This window comes from Nannobrachium achirus (genome assembly GCF_963921795.1).
Source record: "Nannobrachium achirus genome assembly, chromosome: 7".
NCBI classification, from domain to species: Eukaryota; Metazoa; Chordata; class Actinopteri; order Myctophiformes; family Myctophidae; genus Nannobrachium; species Nannobrachium achirus.
The window spans coordinates 27,375,500-27,397,015 of NC_137816.1; the positions used below are offsets into that span (position 1 = coordinate 27,375,500).

At 40.3% G+C, this 21,516-nt stretch overlaps 1 protein-coding gene across 1 annotated transcript in view; it reads right to left on the reverse strand.

Moving 5' to 3' along the window:
* The window catches only part of LOC308288140 (CD82 antigen-like), a 35,316-nt gene extending 20,262 nt beyond the window's left edge, over window positions 1-15,054 (reverse strand). The window contains exons 1-3 of the mRNA XM_080729489.1: window positions 14,940-15,054; window positions 4,920-4,992; window positions 3,855-3,927 (exon numbers count right to left, since the gene is read on the reverse strand). Of these exons, the coding sequence (XP_080585615.1) occupies window positions 3,855-3,927; window positions 4,920-4,982 (136 nt within the window). The 5' untranslated portion in view covers window positions 4,983-4,992; window positions 14,940-15,054. The remainder of the gene's footprint in view (window positions 1-3,854; window positions 3,928-4,919; window positions 4,993-14,939) is intronic.
* Between the last annotated feature and the right edge of the window lie 6,462 nt (window positions 15,055-21,516).

Consider the following 21,516-nt stretch of genomic DNA (forward strand, 5'->3'; position numbering starts at 1 on the left):
CCAACCCAGAAATAAATAAATAAATAAAAGAACTCCCCAGACACACACTCTATGCTGTCTCTTCTGTCTCCTCCTTTTCTTGGCTGTATCAGTGATGTAGTGCAGTGTGTGAGTGTGTGAGTGTGTGTGTGTGTGGGGGGGGTGATGAGTAAGGCACTGGGTGTACTGGGCTGATGTGTGATGCATGCTGATGCGAGGACAGGGCAGAATGAGCCCAGTGTCTGAGGAGAGGACACCTGCAGATCAGCCACAGACGAGAAGACAATGTCCTCACTAACGTTCCCTGAGAGAGCGCACTCTCTCTCTCTCTCTGGAGTCATACTCATTGACACTCTCTCCTCCCACTGACACACTCTCTCTCTCTCTCCCCCCATTACACTTGCACACTGTCTCTATTTTCATCTCTCTCTCAAGCTGACACGGCTCCACCCTCTGTGTTCATCTCTTAATGACTAATTCAAGCCTATATACTTCATTGACCGGGGTCCCCCAGTCGTCCACTAATTTGGTTTTCCCTCTACACCAAATATCTTGGCTGAATATAGCTGATCTGCCAGCTCACAACGTGCCACTTGTTCTCTACCCTCGCTTGTATCTTTGTTTCATCCTTACTGCGGTGCTGCTATGACAACCGAATTTCCCTCCGGATCAATAAAGGTCTATTTATAGCCCACCTTCTAATTGCTCCGCTTAGTTTTTTCCATGCACATCTTATCTTGTAAAGTCTAGATACCGTATACCACCAGTAGTAGGCAACAGGTGGCCGGTGGGCAAATCAACTAGGAATCTCTCGACTAATCAATTAGTAGACCGATACATCTGTAAAACAGTATTTACTGCATAAAATCATACAAAGACCAGAGACCTTTTCAGCTAAATGAGGTTGAGAACTAAATATTCTAATTTCGATGTTCAATGGATAATGAAAGTTGTAGACTGGTAGAATTATAGGGTTATTTATCTATAGTTTACAAGAGATGTGCACGGGGCTCTCCAGGGCTCTATATCCGATGCTCCTTTTCTATCTTTACACCAAATCTCTTTGACAACATACAGTAACCAAAGGGATCTGCAGGTAGGGCTGTCACAATTATTACATAATCGACTACTCGTGATTATTTGACATTATCGCAATTATTTTGTCATAATCGTGAATGTTGAAAAATGTCCGAAATAGGGGAAATAGCAGATCTACAAGCTCACAACGCGTCGCATCGCGACGCGTTGTGAGCTTGTAGATCGGCTATTTCCACTATCAAAGTTATTTTTTAAGTAGTAAGTTGTCAAATATGTCAGTAATTTCTTTGTATATTTAGGTTATGTGTCATATCTACCATGTACAACTTCAAAGCCTAAAAGCCAAACAGAAATGTAATTATCAACGACAAAAACACAATTAAATTGTTAATCGCCAATTATTTGAGTGACAATTAATCGTCATGTAAAATGTCATATCGTGACAGCCCTATCTGCAGGCAGGCTCTCTCTCTCTCCCGTCTTCTGCATGAACTCAATACCCCCTGTGCCTCCACATTAAATCACACACACAGGTCTGAAATCATCACCTAACTCATGGTCATTCAACCTGGGGTCTGGGTTGAGTCGAAATGGACACCTACAGGTCTGCAACTCTGACAGAAATGAGGATTTTACTGTGTATATTGGATTCCCAGAGACAAAGATTTATTTGACTCATTTAGCTAATGCTCTCTTTACTGATGTAAATAGATAAGGGAGACAGGAAGTGTGTAGGTATATAGGTTATATTATTTCCTGCTTATATAACAGTTTACACTTCCGTAAGAAACATAACCACAGCCTTTTGTTTCCATGCAGCATAATATGCAGAACACCTCTTGCAATGGGGTGAGTAAGACTGGCTATGTTGCTGTAATGTTGTGAAAAACTAAACAAAAACACAGGTGTGGACTGGAGGTCACATTGTGATGCGTTGTGAGCTTGTAGATTTGCCATTTTGACTGAAAGTTCGCCCCATTTTTGAGGAATGTTCGCCCGTTATGATGATATGCCCACCATTGCCCAGAATAGGCCTGCTAGATGCACGTGGTTAAAGTCAGTGATTCTAGCTGGAATCTTTCATAGAGGCAGAAGCAACAGCCAGACCACAACACCAGCAAAGAAAATCTGCTGGACAGTTGTGTTTAACGGTTCTCATTGTGAAGCAGTGGAAAATACACGTCTGCACCACACACACACTTTTCCATTCAATCAAGACTAAGAAAATCGCTAATCAGTGGCATTACTTAACGTATATTTAACTTACCCATTTGATGTGGGTTTTATTCTCTTCCTAAAAGGATGTGAATGAAAGCTATTCTTTCTGCAGCAAAATATGGAAGCTAAATAATCTATTCAACATCATGTAATCACCAGTATAGACCAGTGGTTTTCAAACTGTTGATCGCCAAGGGAGTCAGTACAGTAACATACGTACACACACACACACACACACACACACACACACACACACACACACACACACACACACACACACACACACACACACACACACACACACACACACACACACACACACACACACACACACACACACACACACACCCCAAGGAGAGGAAAGGAGGAGAAAAAACATAATAACAAACAACAATACATAAAAAATAAATTACATTTTAATTCGATTCATACAATTATTAGTTAATTATTAGTTTTGGGCATGGATTGGCAATATTGTCAAAATGATTCAAAACCTTTTAAAAAACGAATTTAAAAAACTTGGGCAATGCATTGTGAGCTTGCAGTGATCCCCCATTGCGAAAAAGCCATTTCCCAATAAGGGGGGTCCATGATGAGGCTACGGCTATTTGGGGTTCTTGGCAAGGAAATGTTTGGGAGACACTGGCATAGACAGAATGCTGCCATGGGCTTCAACTCAGAACAGACTCTCCATCAACAGCGTGTAATTCTTTGACAAATGTTGCATTCATTAAAACCAAACTGGAGAAAGGAACAAAATGCAGCAGATGGTAATTAAGACACAGTTACTTGGAACATGTTGGTACACCATTACCACAGAGTTGCTAAATGTATTTCTGGGTGCATTTCCCTTCCATTTAGTCAAACAAATACAGCAAAGAAATGAATACTATTGCTATGACCTTACTTTTTTTGCAGTAGCATAAGGAAAACAATGTGTAACAAAATGACATTATGTGTTTTGCTTCACACACACACACACACACACACACACACACACACACACACACACACACACACACACACACACACACACACACACACACACACACACACACACACACACACAGCCTGCAGCCTGTTAATCATGGGTCCATTCGTTGCCCTACATGTGTTGCTACAAGTGGATTAGTGGAAAAATCCCAGTGGCCTTTAAATCCAGCCTCAAAAACATGTTCAATTGGATTCATGCCACATGGCTTATAAATTAATCTGAAAACGACGCATAATACTGTATAAGGACCTGGTGTTTGACAGCCCGTACTTACAACAGGTTTAATTTCAAAATACAAAAATGAAAGCAACAACAAATGAACCACTTATTTATCTGACCGGAGTCCCCCAGAGCTCTATAGGTGTGCTAGTAGTTCCCTCTACACCAAATGTCTCCGCCAGAAGTAGCGATCTACAAGCTCACAGTGAGCTTGATCAGCTACTATTTCCACTGTTCACTCCAGAACTGGTCATGTGGTTTTGAACAAAATATTTAACAATGTACGTAAGCGCCAAAAACGACCCAATAAATGTAACATTTCTATTCAAGTCAGTTGTTAGCACCCAGGCAAATTTTTTGCAAGGTTTATTCCTCACTTCTAGTAGATTATAATGATGACACTTACGTAAGACAGCGAGGAAGCTCTCTTTGTCTAGTAGCAGCCACAGACCAAAGCCCATGATGATGGCTCCAAACAGCTGCAAGGACAAGAACACGTACATACATTTATGAGTGTCAATTTTAATCTTCTGTAGGGGTGCAACAGGTAATACAACTAATCAATGTAATTGAATTTAAAACAGTCAATTCGAATAAAATAATCAATTTGCAGGGACGAATTTTCTTCCAAACTTAAAAAAAATAAATTAAAGCACGACGCACTGTGAGCTTGTAGATGGGCTGTTTTTGCTATTAATTCACTACACCGTTGTAAGTATAATAATTTTTTAAAACATCAATAAAAATGTTTCCACAAAAATACTCACTTCCAGCATTATTTGATTAATCAAAAAAGTAATCGATAGAATAATCCCCAAGAAAATAATGGATAGTTGCAGCCCTAGCTAGTCCTCTGACCATGCAGTTACAAAGCCATGCATGTGCATGCCTCGACCATATGAAAACCCTCACCCACATATGACACCCCCCACCCCCACTGTCTGTTCATCATGCTAGAGGTCTGAGAGGTTCTCTAAGCCTAACCCTAGCCCTCGTTCACAGAACTCATTTTCTCTGTAGTGAAAGAGTACGGCTAAAACATTTCATCTGCAGTGCACTGTAATTAACACGGAGAGACACACGGACAGACAGACAGACAGTCAGAGGACAGACAGACACAGAAAGGGACGAATGCTTAACCCATTCAGAACGGGTACACTATATTGTGTATCATTATTTTATGCTTTAACTATTGAAAAATAGCAGATATACAAGCTCACAGCGCGGCACCGAGTGCCGCGCTGCGAGCTTGTAGATCTCCTATTTTTTTTAAATTGTGAAAATTAGAATTTTTACCCGATTCTATAAGTGTCTTTTGAATCCTGAATGTAGAAACCTGTGTTTCTACATTCAACAATTCTAGGCCTAAATGGGTTAATTTATGCTCAAATAACTGATTTGGTGACTAATGAATGAGCTGTGTTAGCTCACACTACCACATTGACATTCATGAATATTTATGAATACTCACAAAGAAGATGAGGTTGAAGAGAAACAGGAAGTACTTTGTCACCATCATGCAGCCTTTCGCCATGATGATAGATCTGCAAACAGATGGGAGTCAAATATTAGGAATAGGAATCAAAACACTGAATTATTATCATATGATGCTAGATAGATCTCTATACACATGAAATTAAATGTATTTTGAATACACAACTGTGTCAGCTACTTGGACGCTTTGCAGGGACTAATAGTCTGTGAAAGCGGTGGAAGTTTCTGTTAATTTATTTTGATATTTTTGTATACATCTCTTCTTCCATACGCTCTAAACCCCATCCTTTCTAATGGTTTTAACCGCAAGGGTGGTCTGCTGCTCCGTAAAGCGAAGCGGCACAGGCACCACAGTAGGGTTGGTATCCGTAACCGATCCAACAAGGATCCAGAATTGGTTCACATTTTGAAACCGTTTCCGGAAGCGGTTTTATCACACGTCTGCTATACAATTATCAGTGGTTCTCAAACTATTTTTATTTCAAGGACCAACATAACTCTGAAGGTGTACAAATATTTGCACACTCACCTGTAAAAGTTCCATTTGAAACCCCCTATAGGAAACGTTATATAGAACCATTAAAGAATCAGACCGTTGTGAGGGAATCGTTATGGAACCAGAATAGTTAAAGTCCTAAAGAATCCAACTCTACACCACAGATAGCTCAGCAGTTTACTGCTAACCCGCAAATCATGGGTTAAGTTCAACGTGGCTGAAATCTATCTGACCGTTGCACGCTATGATAAGGAATCAAGGAATCCAGAAGGGCACGGAAGGGAAACTGGAGCACCATCAGGAGGGCTGCCTGCCATTTTCCCCCTGTTCTTTTAATAACATTCATGGATAAACAATAATGGAAATAAGTCGGACTTAAAGGAGTAGTTCACCCCCAAAATGACTTTTTTTCTATTGATTACTCATGCCATGGAGAGTAGAGTTCAATAATATATTTTGGTTTTTGTCACATTCCTAAGACAAAAATTTGATTTGAGTAAATTTACCCCCATTGATTCCGGATGGTGACCCGTTTCGAAACGGGTCACCATCCAAAATGAATGGGGGTAAATGTATTGTTATCACATTTTTGTCTTAGGAATGCGACAAAAAACTAAAAATATTATTGAACTCTACTCTCCATGGCGTGACTAATCAATAGAAAAAAAGTAATTTTGGTACTCCTTTAATTGTTTTATCCTCTACACTTTTTAACCATCGTTGTCCATTGTTATCCTTTTAGCATTGCCTGCGTAAATGTACTTGCTGTACTATTTGCATTTTTTTTAAACATTTTTATTACATTGTTTCATGTATAATTTGAAGGTTATGAATTACACAAGTTTGCGTTCGTATCGGGACCTTGAGAGGAAAGCTCTATATTAGAAACATCTTTCCCCTCAAGCAGGCATGTCAGGTGTGTTTTAACAGCTTGTTGAAGGCACAGTAAGAAGGAAATAAGTATGGTGTATGTATGATAAACATTAGCTCTAGATTGGCTGGTATTCCATAGACGTTTATCGATCCCACGTGGGAAATTCAGCTGTCATGACAGTGCTGCAGTTATGAAACACATTGCATAGAATACATGCAATGTATGGAATATCAATCAGCTAACAGCCAGACTAGATAGGTTATGTGCTCCCCTTCAATAGACCAACAGAACTTTTAAGATCACATCGTTCCTTAATTGAAATAATGAGGTACACCGTACAGTCATAATTTTGAATATCTTGAATTAAATATCTTCAATTTCCCTTAACACTTTGACAGCCGTATGGAGATGCCCATATTAACCGTTTTATACCGGACATCTGAGCAAGGAGTCTCAGCCAGACCGGAATTTACCGTACTGGGTCATTAAAAACGAAATAAATGATTTTTATCCGAAAATCGGCGATCGTCTAACCTTCCCTAGTCACCGCTCGTCCATCGATAGCGCATGGCTCCTCTGACATGAAGCGGAAGCGACGTCAGGTCCTTTCCCTGCTATAGCTTCCCAGCTCCCATCTATTTATGGTTTAGACGTTAGCGTTAGCATAGCTGGAGTGCTAAGGGCTAAGTTAGCGAAAATGTTCACATCGACTGAAGAGTCATACTTGGATTATTTGAGCCCACATTTATGTGAACACGTACACATGGTTGAAAACATAATCTCTCGACTCGGCCTTCAACCTGGCGAAGATAATCAAAACACAGTAACTCACTCAATCTCCAATAAATCTATGGAGATCTGGGTGAAATACAGAGGGGAGGGGCTGGAGTGGGTGCTGAGCCAGAAAACAGTGGGCAGCTGAGCTGACCCATATTCCTGCTGTAAATGGGTTACTGTCACAACAGTAGTTGTGCAAGTTTGTTTGTTTTTTTCGGACCAAGAGAGAGAGAGAGATGGTGTGTGTGAGAGTGTGTGAGTGTGTGTGTGTATACAGAGAGATCGTGTGTGTGTGTGTGTGTGTGTGTGTGTGTGTGTGTGTGTGTGTGTGTACACAGAGATATTGTGTGTGTGTGTGTGTGTGTGTGTGTGTGTGTGTGTACACAGAGATATTGTGTGTGTGTGTGTGTGTGTGTGTGTGTGTGTGTGTGTGTGTGTGTGTGTGTGTGTGTGTGTGTGTGTGTGTGTGTGTGTGTGTGTGGTGTGTGGTGTGTGTGTTGAGGGGGTTCTAGGCAGTGATTCTGGACAGCTGGAAAGTATTATCGAGTATAAACAGAACAGCCAGAATCTCACCATAAGACCAGGTCACCTCACTGTTGCAGTCTTGAGATTAAGCTTGAAATGCATTTAGCAGACATTACAGTTCCTACAGTGTAATGCTTGACATTTTAATGTCAAGCACTAGTCTTTAATCAGCTCTCCTAAATTAACCTATAAACATATGGGGCTAGGATTGTTAAATGCACTCATTGTAATACTTAATCCTGGGGTTGATCTGTCCTGCTTGGGCTATGGCACAATATGTCATATACAGTACGGGAGCCAAGTGGTTCTCAAACTTTTTTTTTTTTGTATTTATTTATTTATTTCAGGGACGACCCCCATAACTCTGAGTGTATACAAATGTAACCAAGCAGAGCAGTAATGGTCCATTTGGTTCCATTTGTATATACTCAGAGTTAGACATGTAAGGGTCGATTTAGAACCCCCTCAAGGAGCCCCCAGGGTCCCCGGACCCACTTTGAGAACCCCTGCACTGCTGTAAGCTTAGGCTAACATCTAGTGTGTGTGCAATACCTAGTTTTTACTATATAGTACTTATTTTAATATACTTTATTGAATAATTGTGTTAATCAAATGTGGGCTTCCACCGAACTGCATCACTCTCTCAAAGAAATTGTAAAACAGACGAAAATAGTAACTGTGATGTGTTGTATATACGGCCAACAAAAGCTTCCCATCAGAAAGTGTCTCACGTTTTAAAACATAATGGAATCAAGAATTGGAGTGCAAATGAAAGCAGCCTCATATGGAGTGACAACACACAGTGTGCTGTCATGAAATAACACAGTACAATACGGCAGTCTATCACTGCTTATTGCTAACTTTATAGTCTTTGCCAATAAAATCAACACTACTTCTCAAAAGCAATGTTGGTGTAACTGCTGCAGGCCAGCAGCTATTGATTATTTTCTTAGAGATGAATGATTACTATTGATTACCTCGTAAGCCCTATTTTATCTTACACAACAGTGTCACAACAAAAGTAGCAAATAGTCAATCTACTGTACAAGCTCATAACCTCACAATCATGTCACGCAATCGTTGTTTACCAAAGACCGATCTGTTCCGTTTCAACAATATCACCAAATGTGCTTTTCAGACATACTAAAAAGCAGGATCAAAGCTCACATCATATTTCACTTCTGGTTTCATTATGATGCTTCAACTAGCCATTCCACTAAACTTACACCCCATGGCTGTACTGGTTTCATTATGATGCTTCAACTAACACAACATTCTTCTAAACATACAGCCCATGGCTGTACCAGGCACAACTGACTGTCTATTTGCACCAAGTGACGCATCAGGCCTCAAAAAAGCAAAAAGGGCAGGTTTCTATCGCTCTGTGTGTGTGTGTGTGTGTGTGTGTGTGTGTGTGTGTGTGTGTGTGTGTGTGTGTGTGTGTGTGTGTGTGTGTGTGTGTGTGTGTGTGTGTGTGTGTGTGTGTGTGTGTGTTTGCACCGATCATAACCACCCAAGGAGTTTGAAAACATGACTAATGATGAAAAACTCCCATACCTGCTGGGTGGAGGATACCCAGGATATCAAATGGAACCCAACACCACCTTAAAAACCATTGTATATATCCCTGCTCTGCCTGCACATAACCTTGATTCATGAAAACTCTTTTCACCTGTACATATTTAGTTCCAATTGTATTGTATTGTGTACACTTCTGCTTTGGCAATGTAAACGTACGTTTTCTCTAGCCAATAAAGAGAGAGAGAGAGAGAGAGAGAGAGAGAGAGAGAGAGAGAGAGAGAGAGAGAGAGAGAGAGAGAGAGAGAGAGAGAGTGAAAATGGGACCAACTTCTGCTTATCTCTGTGTCACAAAGCACATCATATTTATCAGGCTCCAGAGTGACATCATAGAATGTGATGTCTGAAAATGCCTGTCACTGCTTGCTCAGCACGGGATGATCTCTTATCAATACTGAAGTTATTCTAAAAGTTAGACTGCGTCTAAACTACGTTAGTGTTTGGATCTGCAATTACAAAAGTTCTGACAATCATCAGGTCAACAGCACAACAGTTTCTGGTAACTTGTGATTATGTGGGAATCACCAACATCGTTTTTGTTGGTGATTAGTTTTCTGGTGTGCTTTTAGTCATTGTTGCTTTTTGGTTCTCAAACTTTCTAATTTCAAGGTGCAAAATCTGCATATGGTACCAAATGGGTTACATTTGTATGTATTCAAAGTTACAGAGCAAGTAAACCTGAGGGTCCCTGAGAACCAATACCACTGTCCTAACTAACAGTGCTCCCTGGGGATAGCTGGGGTTCAGTGCCTTGCTCAAAGACACTTTAAGGAGGAGCTGGGGATCGAACCAGGAACCTTCCGATTACCAAGCAGTCACTCTACCTCTTGAAAAAAAATTAATAGTGATCAACTGGCTCATGATTTATGAATAGACGTTTTTTACAAATGTAATAGTTTTGGCACTATGAGCAGTACAAACAAATTAAATGCAACTGAAGTCCATTTATTGGGGCAAACTATCCTCCACTGTACTCCACACAAAGTAGCTCATAGCTTAGAAGTTGAGAATAATAATTTCCTTTTTGAGAAAAATGTGTGGATTTTATTATCAGACAGTACCGTATTGGATAAATAGAAAGATGCAATTGGAAATTGCAAGTGTGGTTGCTGTGACGCAAGTCACACTTGCAAATGAATTTTGTCAATTTGAATTTTCCCCATTCAAGTCAATGGGGAAAATGTATTCACTAATTTAATGGCCATATATGGAGATCTCTGTCAGTCCTTGTCCCTTTTAACCAGATCTGTTCAATATAAAGACCATATTGTGGAATGCCCATATATGGTCAGTCTCATGTGGTCTATGATGTCAAAACATCTGTGATGTCAGTCATCTCCATATTTGGGAAAAAGTTAAAAATGTCATTAAAGTCAATGGAGAAAATGTATTCACTAATACATTTATATAAATTAAACTATATATACACAGTATAACGTATCTCTTAGCAAAATGCAAGGAATCGATTCCCAATGAAGCCGGTTGATTTGACAGATGGCCAAAGTGTGTGCTACCAAAACTGAGGGAGGAGTAGCGCAGCAAAATAAAGTTTATCTAAAAAGCTGGAAAGATGGATGCCCTGCAGTCGCAACCACACCAATTAATACAAACACACAGTCACACACACAGTATTTTGGGTGAACTGCCCCTTTAAAATCTGTGTTTTTCTCCCAAGACTCTGGAGGAGTGCGGGGGAACACAACAAGACAACAATAAAGCCTTTTGTTTTCATAACTCACACTATGACAACAACCACTTTACTTATCCATCAAATGGCTTCAAATTAAATCTGACAATGCCTGGCCTCTGTGTTTTTTTTTTATTGTTTTGAGAAATATATGTATCTGTTCTATTCATGTCCTCCTTCAGTATGTGAATGTGATCTAAATGTTGTTGTGTCCCACCAGAGCCCCACATGGTGGGGAGGGAACTTCATCAGCATTCAGCTGGTCCAGCCCAGACATGTAAAGACACAATGTGATGATATGTTGGTAGACTGTAGATCTGTTCTCACGTTGTTAGCTTATCTATCTGTTCCCTTGTACGTTGCAGCTCGTAGATCTGTCCTCGATGGCAAGCGACACCCCTGTGTGTTGGAAGTATAAATTAAGCTACCAGACGTTTACATCCACACGCAACTTGACTGACAAGTACTCCCACTTTCCCCACCCGACGACAGACCACTCAACAGACACCCCTCAACTGCTGCCCCCCGAACACCAGGGCCCCAATTGGAGTCTTCCACCAAAACAATGGCTGCTTTCAGACACAATTTTCTCAGCAGCAACAAAAGGAGAAACTTGACCCACGAGTAATACACCAGCCATACAATTCCCTCTCGCTCAACAACAACCACAACCTTCATTTTTTGTAATGGTGAGGGAGACCTTAGACACATTTTAACAGATTTTTAGAAGACTTAAATGTATTTTGCACATGGAGGGTCATTCTACGCTCCGCAGTAAGCAGGGGAACATAGGAACATGAGCTAGTAGATCAAAGTTGTGGCTCGGGGAGAGTGAGCAATGGACTTGTCTGTGCTCGTCATGAAGTGACACCACGTCACACCATTATTCATTCAATGTCCTCCCGGACAACTAAATCTGACACTCATCAGAGTAAGAAAAAGCTCACAGATTTCTTTGTCCGCCTTCTAGCAGAGGGGGAGTGTGACCCACAACAAGACCTTGGTCAGAGTCTACCATCGGTCATCCCGAACCCAATGACCCACCCCACACACACACACACACACACACACATTATACACTCAACATGAGCCTTGTAAATAAACAGAAGCATTATCTAACGCACAATCCTAGTAAACAAACATAAGTCTTAACTATCGCACAATCTGAGACCTTACAAGTTTGTGGAAAAGGTAAATCATAGAGGTAAACAAAATCATGACAAAACGGCTATTTGCACTAAGAGCAGGGTTTTGAGTTTGTGGTTGTAACCCTATTAGGCCTATAATTACCTGCAGGGTAATTCCATTGAACAGGATAAACAGGTTACGTTCTCACGTTTCTGCACTGCCTGCTGTAGGCCAGGCCTACTGTGAGTAATCTAAGCAGCTTTGAGTAATAAATCAAAAATGTATAACGGATTGAATAAAAATGTACAGTCCTCTAAACCTCTAAATCAGCTTACTTGCATAAAATAAATGTATTCAAATGAACTATTACTTATCCTCTTAACCACTTAAACCCTTTATATTTATTTGACCAGGGTCCTTCATGGATTGCTCCGATAGTAACTCCTACTAGCTCACAAGATGTCGCAACACGACACCGGCTTGTAGATCGACTATTTTCAGTTCACCAAATGTTGGCTCCGAATAGGGACGCTAGGGATCAAGTGGTACGAAACCTCCACCTTTCACATGATTGCATAACAATTGCTGCATGTTCAAACATGTACTGTATGTGCAGTAAAATGCTACTGTACTCTATATAGGTAAGGATCTAAGTGGCTGAAACAATTAAGTAAATCTGATGTGTACAAAAAAGCCAAACCAACCGGTAAAAAACAGATTTAACCAATTCTGAGACCATAATACTGACTGTGGTCCTCAAGGTCCTCATTTGGTCTCCTTTTCCCCCTGTACACCTAATCTCTTGCCTTTAATATCTTATCTACAAGCTTGTATCTACAGGTTGTGTGTTGAAAGCCGTGGTGAGCCTGTACATCTGCTATTTTCACCAAAGGCTGGCCAGTTTTCCAGACAGAGATGATTCGTAGAATCAGACACAGGTTTTCATGGGTTAACGTCATATGGGGCAATCTGAAAAGACTAATAACTTTTCACAACAAAACGTGTAACATAAATATTCTATGTGTCTGTCTAGTCTGTGACCAGACCAGAAAACTAACCACCACCAGCTGTTCATTCAGCAGAAGAACACTTTTTTTTTCTCTCTCTCTACCCCCAGTGTGTATGGAAAGGTGATTTAGGTCAGCCAGAGCCCTGCAGTTTGGAGGAAAGCCAACCATGCTGAAAAGATTTACAAGAAAAGATCCACCTAAAGCAGAAGAGAGACAGACACAGGATGCTCTCCTTTGGGAGACGCAACTCATATACGACCAGAGGTGTAAAGTAACTAAGTACATTTAAAGTATTGCACTCGAGTACACTTTTCAGGCATTTCTACTTCATGATTTCACATCTCAGAGGCAAATGTGGTGCTTTTTACTGCATGTCAATTATTTGAAAACTTTAGTTACTCGTTACTTTGTAGATTTGGATTATTATCACAAAACATACATTAACCACTTATGTGGCTATTTGAAAATAGCTTGTAGTTACTGTTATTGTCAATTTTGTATACATTTCATACATTGGTAACCTGTTAAATTGGGCATTCTGAATAATGACTACTCTTTACTTTTAGTATATTTTGAAGCCAATACTTTTGTACTTTTTTTTGTTTTAATTTTTGTACTTTCACTTATAACAGTATTTTTCACATTGTGGTATTGGTACTGCTCTATGGCCCCTCCAGGGCTGATATTATCTGTCCTCACTCACTGGTGACCAACACAACACTGACCCACATACATATCATTACCAACTGTTACAAACATGACATGACAGCAGGTCAGGTCATGGGGGCTTTTAAAAAGCTATCCAGCTCAATCAATACTGATATGGAAGAGTATAGCTAGCCTAAATATAAATATGTATCCAAGTAGGTTGTGATATAATAGGTAGGTTGAAGCTGTAGGTTGAAGCTGCAGCCCTCTCTCTCTGTGACTTAAACTTTTTTTTGAGAATGACCAAGTTTGAAAGTTAATGAAACTGCAGTGGGACAGACTACATCTGATAGTAGTGATTGACATTCTCTAATATATAAACTAAGCTCACTATTTCGTGTACCAAGTTATGAGCAGCCGTTTAATGTAATGTTATTTTCAGTGGTGGAAAGTAACTGAGTACATTCACTTAAGTACTGTACTTAAATACAATTTTTAGGTATTTGTACTTTACTGGAGTATTTCCAATACTTTTACTTCTACTCCACTACATCTCAGAGACAATATTGTACTTTTACTCTACTACATTTATTTGAAAACTTTAGTTACTTTGTAGATTGATGATTATTATTTAAAAAACACACATTAAACACTTACATTTCGGCCACTTGAAAATAGCAGATCTGCTATTTTCAAAGGACTTTTATAGTTATACATTTGAAAACTGCACTTTTGAGTACTTTTACTTTTGGTAAGCTACTTTAAGTACATTTTGATACCAATACTTTTGTACTTTTAAGTCTCTCAAGTACATTTTGAATTCCAGACATTTACTTGTAACAGAGTATTTCTACACTGCAGTATTGATACTTGTACAAATGCGAGTAGCCTACTTTTTCCACCACCGTGTATTTTTATTTGCCATCATCATCTCGTCTCTCCAGTGTGGTGTTTATCACCTCCTAATCATTCACACACGCGCCACATCACCACCAGCGTCTTAAACCAGCTCCCAAAGTGCCAAACCCAAAATTATACATACATTGATTAGGAAATACACGTACTATCATCGAGTATCGCTCGTCATCAACCCCAGACTCTGTCTCTATGAGTACACGGTATTTAATCAACGTAAAATTTACTTCTCGCGCACAAGAGAGAGAAAACACTTTGGTACAAGTTTCAAGAAACAATTCAGCTTCACGTTGTTTGCAGAACGGTAAGTTAATGCCTAACTAGCTGAATGGGTTCGTATTAATTAGCAGAATACTTACGTTTGACGCCGAAATGTGCGGAGAAAAGTTGAGTGGAAGGGGGTTGTGTTGTGTGCGCGCTGGACTCCAATGATACGGACTCTCCGGAGCGTCTGAGCTGCAGAACAACAAAGCAGTAAACTGATCCTTGTCTGAGTGCGATCCACCATGAGGCACATGTATGGAGGAATTAGCGCCACGCTGTGGCAGATATTGGAATTAGCAAGTCCAGTGATATACTCTATGGTCCAGTGTCCTCCTTTAACCCCCAAATCCCCGTAACGGTCAAACTCAAACAGGACAGGACCAGTGGTGGACAACTTAAGTACTGACATTTCTTTACTCAAGTAAAAGTATCAATACTGCAATGTAGAAATACTCTGTTACAAGTAAAAGTCCGGAATTCTTTTTTGTAAAAGTACAAATTGGCATACAAATTTTACTTAATAAAGTACCAAAAGTGAAAGTAGGCTATTATGTAGATGAATGTCCCATTTCAAGTTTTCAAATGTATACAAATATTCTAAAGTTAAAATAATTGTAGTGGAGTAAAAGTACAATATTTGGATCCGATGAGTAGAAGTAAAAATACTTAGTAAAGTACAAATACCTCAAAATTGTACTGTAGTACAGTACTTATAGTACAGTACAGTACAAGTAACTGTACTTAGTTACACCACTGACTGTACATTGAATAAATGCTGAGTGTTAATTTAACTCTGAGAGCGTACTAATCTGGAATCATTTGATTCCATTTGTACAGTCAGAGTTATAAATGATTAAATGAACACTACAAGTAGCCTACTGTGTTGGTTAGATTATAAATATAGGCTAAATAGCCTATAGAACACTTTGTTGGTGAATTGTGCTGGGTGGGAGAAGATATTGCCTTAATATTTCATAATAAATATAGGATGAGGATCACAGGAATGCTTTGTTAATGAATACCAAACTAAGAACTTTGCCCCTTGCTGATAACGACGTACTGTGGCTATATGGATTCATCAAAACTATCTCATGTTATCATGGATCTTAGAAAGCAGTGTAGAACATACATCAGTTTATGCATGTCTGACATCACACAACAATCAGGGTCTGGCTGTAATCATTTGTGCCAATTGATTCTTACTGTATCTGCAAGAATATTCAACATTAAACACAAGATACCGCATGGCCTAGGCCCTATAGGAGGTAGGCTAATTCCCCCAGGCTGGGGGAGATATTAGCCTCATAGTCTTCAGGCAGAGGCCCAGAGCCACTCTGCTACACTATAGAAATACAAATAAATTCGACGAGACAAATTAAAAAGAATAGCAATAAAGTAACCGCGTAAAGATGTTGCAGTAAACACTAGAAAAGTGGAACAAATATATAACACAGCGTATGATTTTTGTTCTACATACTGTGTCCTACATCATGTTAGTGTGTCCCACATGTCACTAACACACGCAGTCCGGTGACACTCAGGTCTTGTGCGTAGCAGCATTCAGTATTGATTGACCTGTGTATGGTGCTGCAGTGAGGTCAGGGTCAGACTGTCAGTACCATGCTTGGTTGTAGTACAATGGCCTCTACAGAACACGGCACATACAGTGTGTCACAGTCAGTAATGTCACAGTCTACATGAGCCTTATTCACACCATAAATGTCTTTATTCTTTGGACTTCAATGTGGCAAGGGGTTGAGATATGATCACAGACTGTAGAGCCACGTCTTACAATGGAATGGTGTAATCTCCTATGTAATGGCTTAAGGTTCAGACCCTGAACAATGCAGGCTTCTTTAAAAGGCTTCGTTTGACAGATGATCCCACTTCTTCTTCAATGGAGTTGTAGAGGGCCAGGGCCACCAGAATGACATCATCAACTCACTGGCCCTTTGTGACCTTAAGCACTTAAACCCTCTATAGTAGAAAACAGAACTTAGTTGACCAAGGTCGGCTCTGTTCTTGGTCCGTGCTTTTTTTTTCACTTTATGTAGCCCCAAGGCTACAAATGGAGCTGGAGTGACACATTTAGTCCCTTTTTTAGTACACGTTCACCATTTCCCGTTGTCAGAAATAAGACAATATTTTTCCCTCCATGTTTTGTGATATTCCAAATGTACAGTTTATTTCCAGTGAACTGTTGAATACATCAAAGGTGACTGTTAAAGAACCCATTGCTAGATTTTGGAATTTTGGATCTGATATCTCTGGAACGGATAGTTCATCTGGGTTTATCCTGGATAAATAGAGGATAAATAAAAAATAAAATATAATAAATTAGGGCATATTAAAGCATTCAAAGAAATACAACCCTCACTCATTGTAGACCAGACCAGCTCCAAACCTCAAACTGGCTTTACTTATCAGTATGTGGTACTTTATTTGCTGGCTTTACAAAAGTATTTTCCATTTTCACCACTGCCTGCCATGTCCCGGGACATAACATAGCATGTGAGATCTTACTCAGAGTGTTTATAAATCTGACAATGGAATCGTAACAGTGATCCCATTAACAGTATCTGCTCTGTAATTCTACTAGCATTAGTAACGTCTCATTCCTACAGAAGAGTTGATATAGTTTCTGTCCATAGATTTATTATAATATACATAACCCTTTTTCCAGTCTGTTCATTGCCAGCAGGGGAATTTGAACAGATTTACAATTTCCCTTGACTGATTGGAAACCTAATGCCTCGCTTAGATGGAGAAATAGTTCTGCTGAGACTTTTGGAAGGAGGAGTTTACCTTTCCTGCTCTTGGTGGAAAAACTAAGAAACCCGCACACACACTCCACTTATGGGTGCTAAAAGCGATATTTTTAGATTAAACAAAAGGTGTATTGTTAAAAGTTTAAAGAGCTATATTATTTGAATAGTTGGTTGCTTTTTGCAGACAACATTAATGGTCCTACAGACGTTACCTAAAAATCAGACCTGACGGTCGCTTATCCCCCGATTAGGGAGTCTTACTGGTATATTTGTATTTGTATGTATTACTGATGAATTGAGTACAATGGACCAATGGAAACAAGCACTGCATGGGGCATTTTGTGTTATTCTTTTAGTATAACCTTTGACTGTACTACCTGTACTGTTAGTACAAAATTATGTCAAGAGAAATAATTGCTTTAATGCAATCAGGAGAGAGAACCAATTATCAACTTCAATTTGATAGTGTTCCAATTACAATTTTGTCTGTTCATTTCTTTGTTCCCATCACTTCCAATTTCACACGTTTATCCTGTAACCTGTATGAGTTCTCTCTACTGATTGGATTACCTGCAATTTTATTTTCTATCCATATAAAGATGGAGAGACAGGGAGACTCCCATTTCTGAACAAACACCCCAGCAATGATTATATGGGAATAGAGCTATTTAACACACCAAGACAAATAATGCATATTTGCATTGTTTTGTTGCGACCGTCAGGGAGCAGTTTACTATGAAAACCTCCACCGGCCGTCCGTCCGTCCGTCCGTCCGTCCGTCGCACGTCATACGTCACACCTTTGCCCTGCTCATATCTCCGCATCAGTATGACATCACCAGTAAGACTCCCTAATCGGGAGATAAGCGACCGTTGGTCGCTTATCTCCACAAATATCACAACCTCCACCTCTCACGTCATACGGGTAGCCATAGTTACACCTGGAATGTATATGGAGATAACCTACGCATCACACAAAGTCTGACCTCACCAGCCCATACTTGGGCATGGACGACTTATATCTCCATATACGGAGATGGCCATATATGGAGATACGATGACATCACAGAGTCCACAGCTGATGATGTGGCGTGATGTCATACAATACACAAACAAGCCCTATATAAAGGGGCAATTCTCACCAGGGAAGAGAGCATTGCCTGGAATGTTGAATCTTCATATATGGAGATAACCTACGCATCACACAAAGTCTGACCTCACCAGCCCATACTTGGGCATGGACGACTTATATCTCCATATACGGAGATGGCCATATATGGAGATACGATGACATCACAGAGTCCACAGCTGATGATGTGGCGTGATGTCATACAATAAACAAACAAGCCCTATATACTGATGCGATACGATGACATCACAGAGTCCACAGCTGATGATGTGGCGTGATGTCATACAATAAACAAACAAGCCCTATATACTGATGCGGAGATATGAGCAGGGCAAAGGTGTGACGTGTGACGTGTGACCGAACAAGCCCTATATACTGATGCGGAGATATGAGCAGGGCAAAGGTGTGACGTGTGACGTGTGACCGACCGACGGACGGCCGGTGGAGGTTTTCATAGTAAACTGCTCCCTGACGGTCGCAATCACACCACATGTGTACACAAACCTTTGTGTACGTTGCTGTGGCAACAGTCTGTTGTTGCTGGTCTGTTAGTGTACGTTAGCAACCACCATAGCAACCATGGTTTTACCCTAGCAACCAACTGTTTACCCTAGCAACCAACTGTTTACCATAGCAACCAGATACGCAGAGCAGGGATCTCCATATATGGGCATAAACAGGTGACATCACACTGATGTCAGATACTCAGAGCAGGGATTTCTCCATAATATATGGGCATAAAAGGGATTCTGTTAGGGATCTCCATATATGGGCATAAAAGGGATTCTGTTAGGGATCTCCATATATGGGCATACAAGGGATTCTGTTAGGGATCTCCATATATGGGCATAAAAGGGATTCTGTTAGGGATCTCCATATATGGGCATAAAAGGGATTCTGTTAGGGATCTCCATATATGGGCATAAAAGGGATTCTGTTAGGGATCTCCATATATGGGCATAACAGGGATTCTGTTAGGGATCTCCATATATGGGCATAAAAGGGATTATGTTAGCTGTTAGTGATCTCCATATATGGGCATAAAAGGGATGCTGTTAGGGATCTCCATATATGGGCATAAAAGGGATTCTGTTAGGGATCTCCATATATGGGCATGAAAGGGATTCTGTTAGGGATCTCCATATATGGGCATAAAAGGGATTGTATCCCAGATGATGCCCTGTTAGGAGATCCACACTAACAGAATCCATATATGGTCCTACCGACAGCTGCTATAAGCCAACCCTGGCGATAAGGTCTGAGTCGAACAAATGCTTCTTTCCTGGCAAGAATTGCCCCTTTATACTGTAGGGCTCGTTTGTGTATTGTATGACATCACGCCACATCATCGGCTGAGGACTGTGTGATGTCATCATATCTCCATATATGGAGACATAAGTTGCTCATGCCCAAATATGGGCTGGTGAGGTCAGTGATGCGTAGGTTATCTCCATATATGGAGATTCAACTTCAATGAGTAACCATGGCAAACTGTCAACTGCCCGTATGTCTTGATAATTGGTAAAACAAACTTTTGGCCTATTTGTGGAGATAAGCGACCAACGGTCGCTTATCTCCCAATTAGGGAGTCTTACTGGTATGTATTACTGATACATACAAAACAATACATTGTTGTTGTATATATTTCATTGAACTGGGTCCCCCACTGGTCTGTACTTGGCCCCCTCCTTTTTTCCCTCTACACCAAATCTCTTTGGCGACACACAGTAACCAATGGGATCTACAACAGCCTCTCTCTTGTGTCTTCAGCGTGAACATGGACCATTGGGGGGGGGGGGGGGGGGGGTTCAAGCTCACAACCTCACAACGTGTTAACGAATAGTGAGCATCTAGTAGTCCCTGGAAGACATAAGCTTTGTCCCTTAAGATTGATCAGTTCATGGTCTAAAATAATAAAACTGCCAGTGAAGGATTCAGATGCTTCTGTCCCAAATAGGAGCTGACAAGAAATGAATTCCAGGAAAGTAAAATTGGTTAAAATGAATAGAATAGAATTGATTTGCAATGACTAAGTTGTTCTCAACAGCTGTATTTATGGCTCACTTTGTTTGCATACTTTGAGTTAAGTTTAAAAAAAGAAAGAGAATAGCACCATCTAGAGGCAGCCCAACGATATTCAGGTTTGATGTAACCTGTCAGATAAAGTGTTACCATCTAAAACTAGTCGGGGGCTTTAGGGAGATAGAATGGTAATTTCGTGCTAATCAGTCTAAAAGCGCCAAATTTTGCACAGATGTAGCCAAGGGCATGCTCTAATGATTTAGCTAGGGCGCCCGAGTCGGTGACCTTCGGGGTCGCCACAGCGGCCAAATCAAGTTTGGCTCCCATCGACTTTCTATACAGTAGGAAAATTCTGGGTATTTAAAGGTATATTCAGTGATTGTATTTCATTCAAATAAAAATATAATTGTTACATTTTCCATTCATTCTCCTCACTAGAATGTGGGCTGACCATGGCTGTTAAGTATGACATCATTTTGTTGGCAGAGGAGAATTTCTGCCCCCAGTTTCCGTGAATCTTTTTACTATTTACACATTTTTCATTTTTCTTGGTCTCGGATCTGTTGAAATAGCGAGGGACAGAAAATGCTCTGGGGGCAGAGTTCTCCTCTGCCTACAAAATGATGTCACAGCTTAAAAGCCCCATAGCTAGATTCCGTTTTCAGAGGTGGCCAGGCAGTCCTCGACCAATCAGGGTAGAGTATGGCCGTAGTTGTGGGCTCGCCTGGAAGGCGAGCACACGTATGTTATCTTC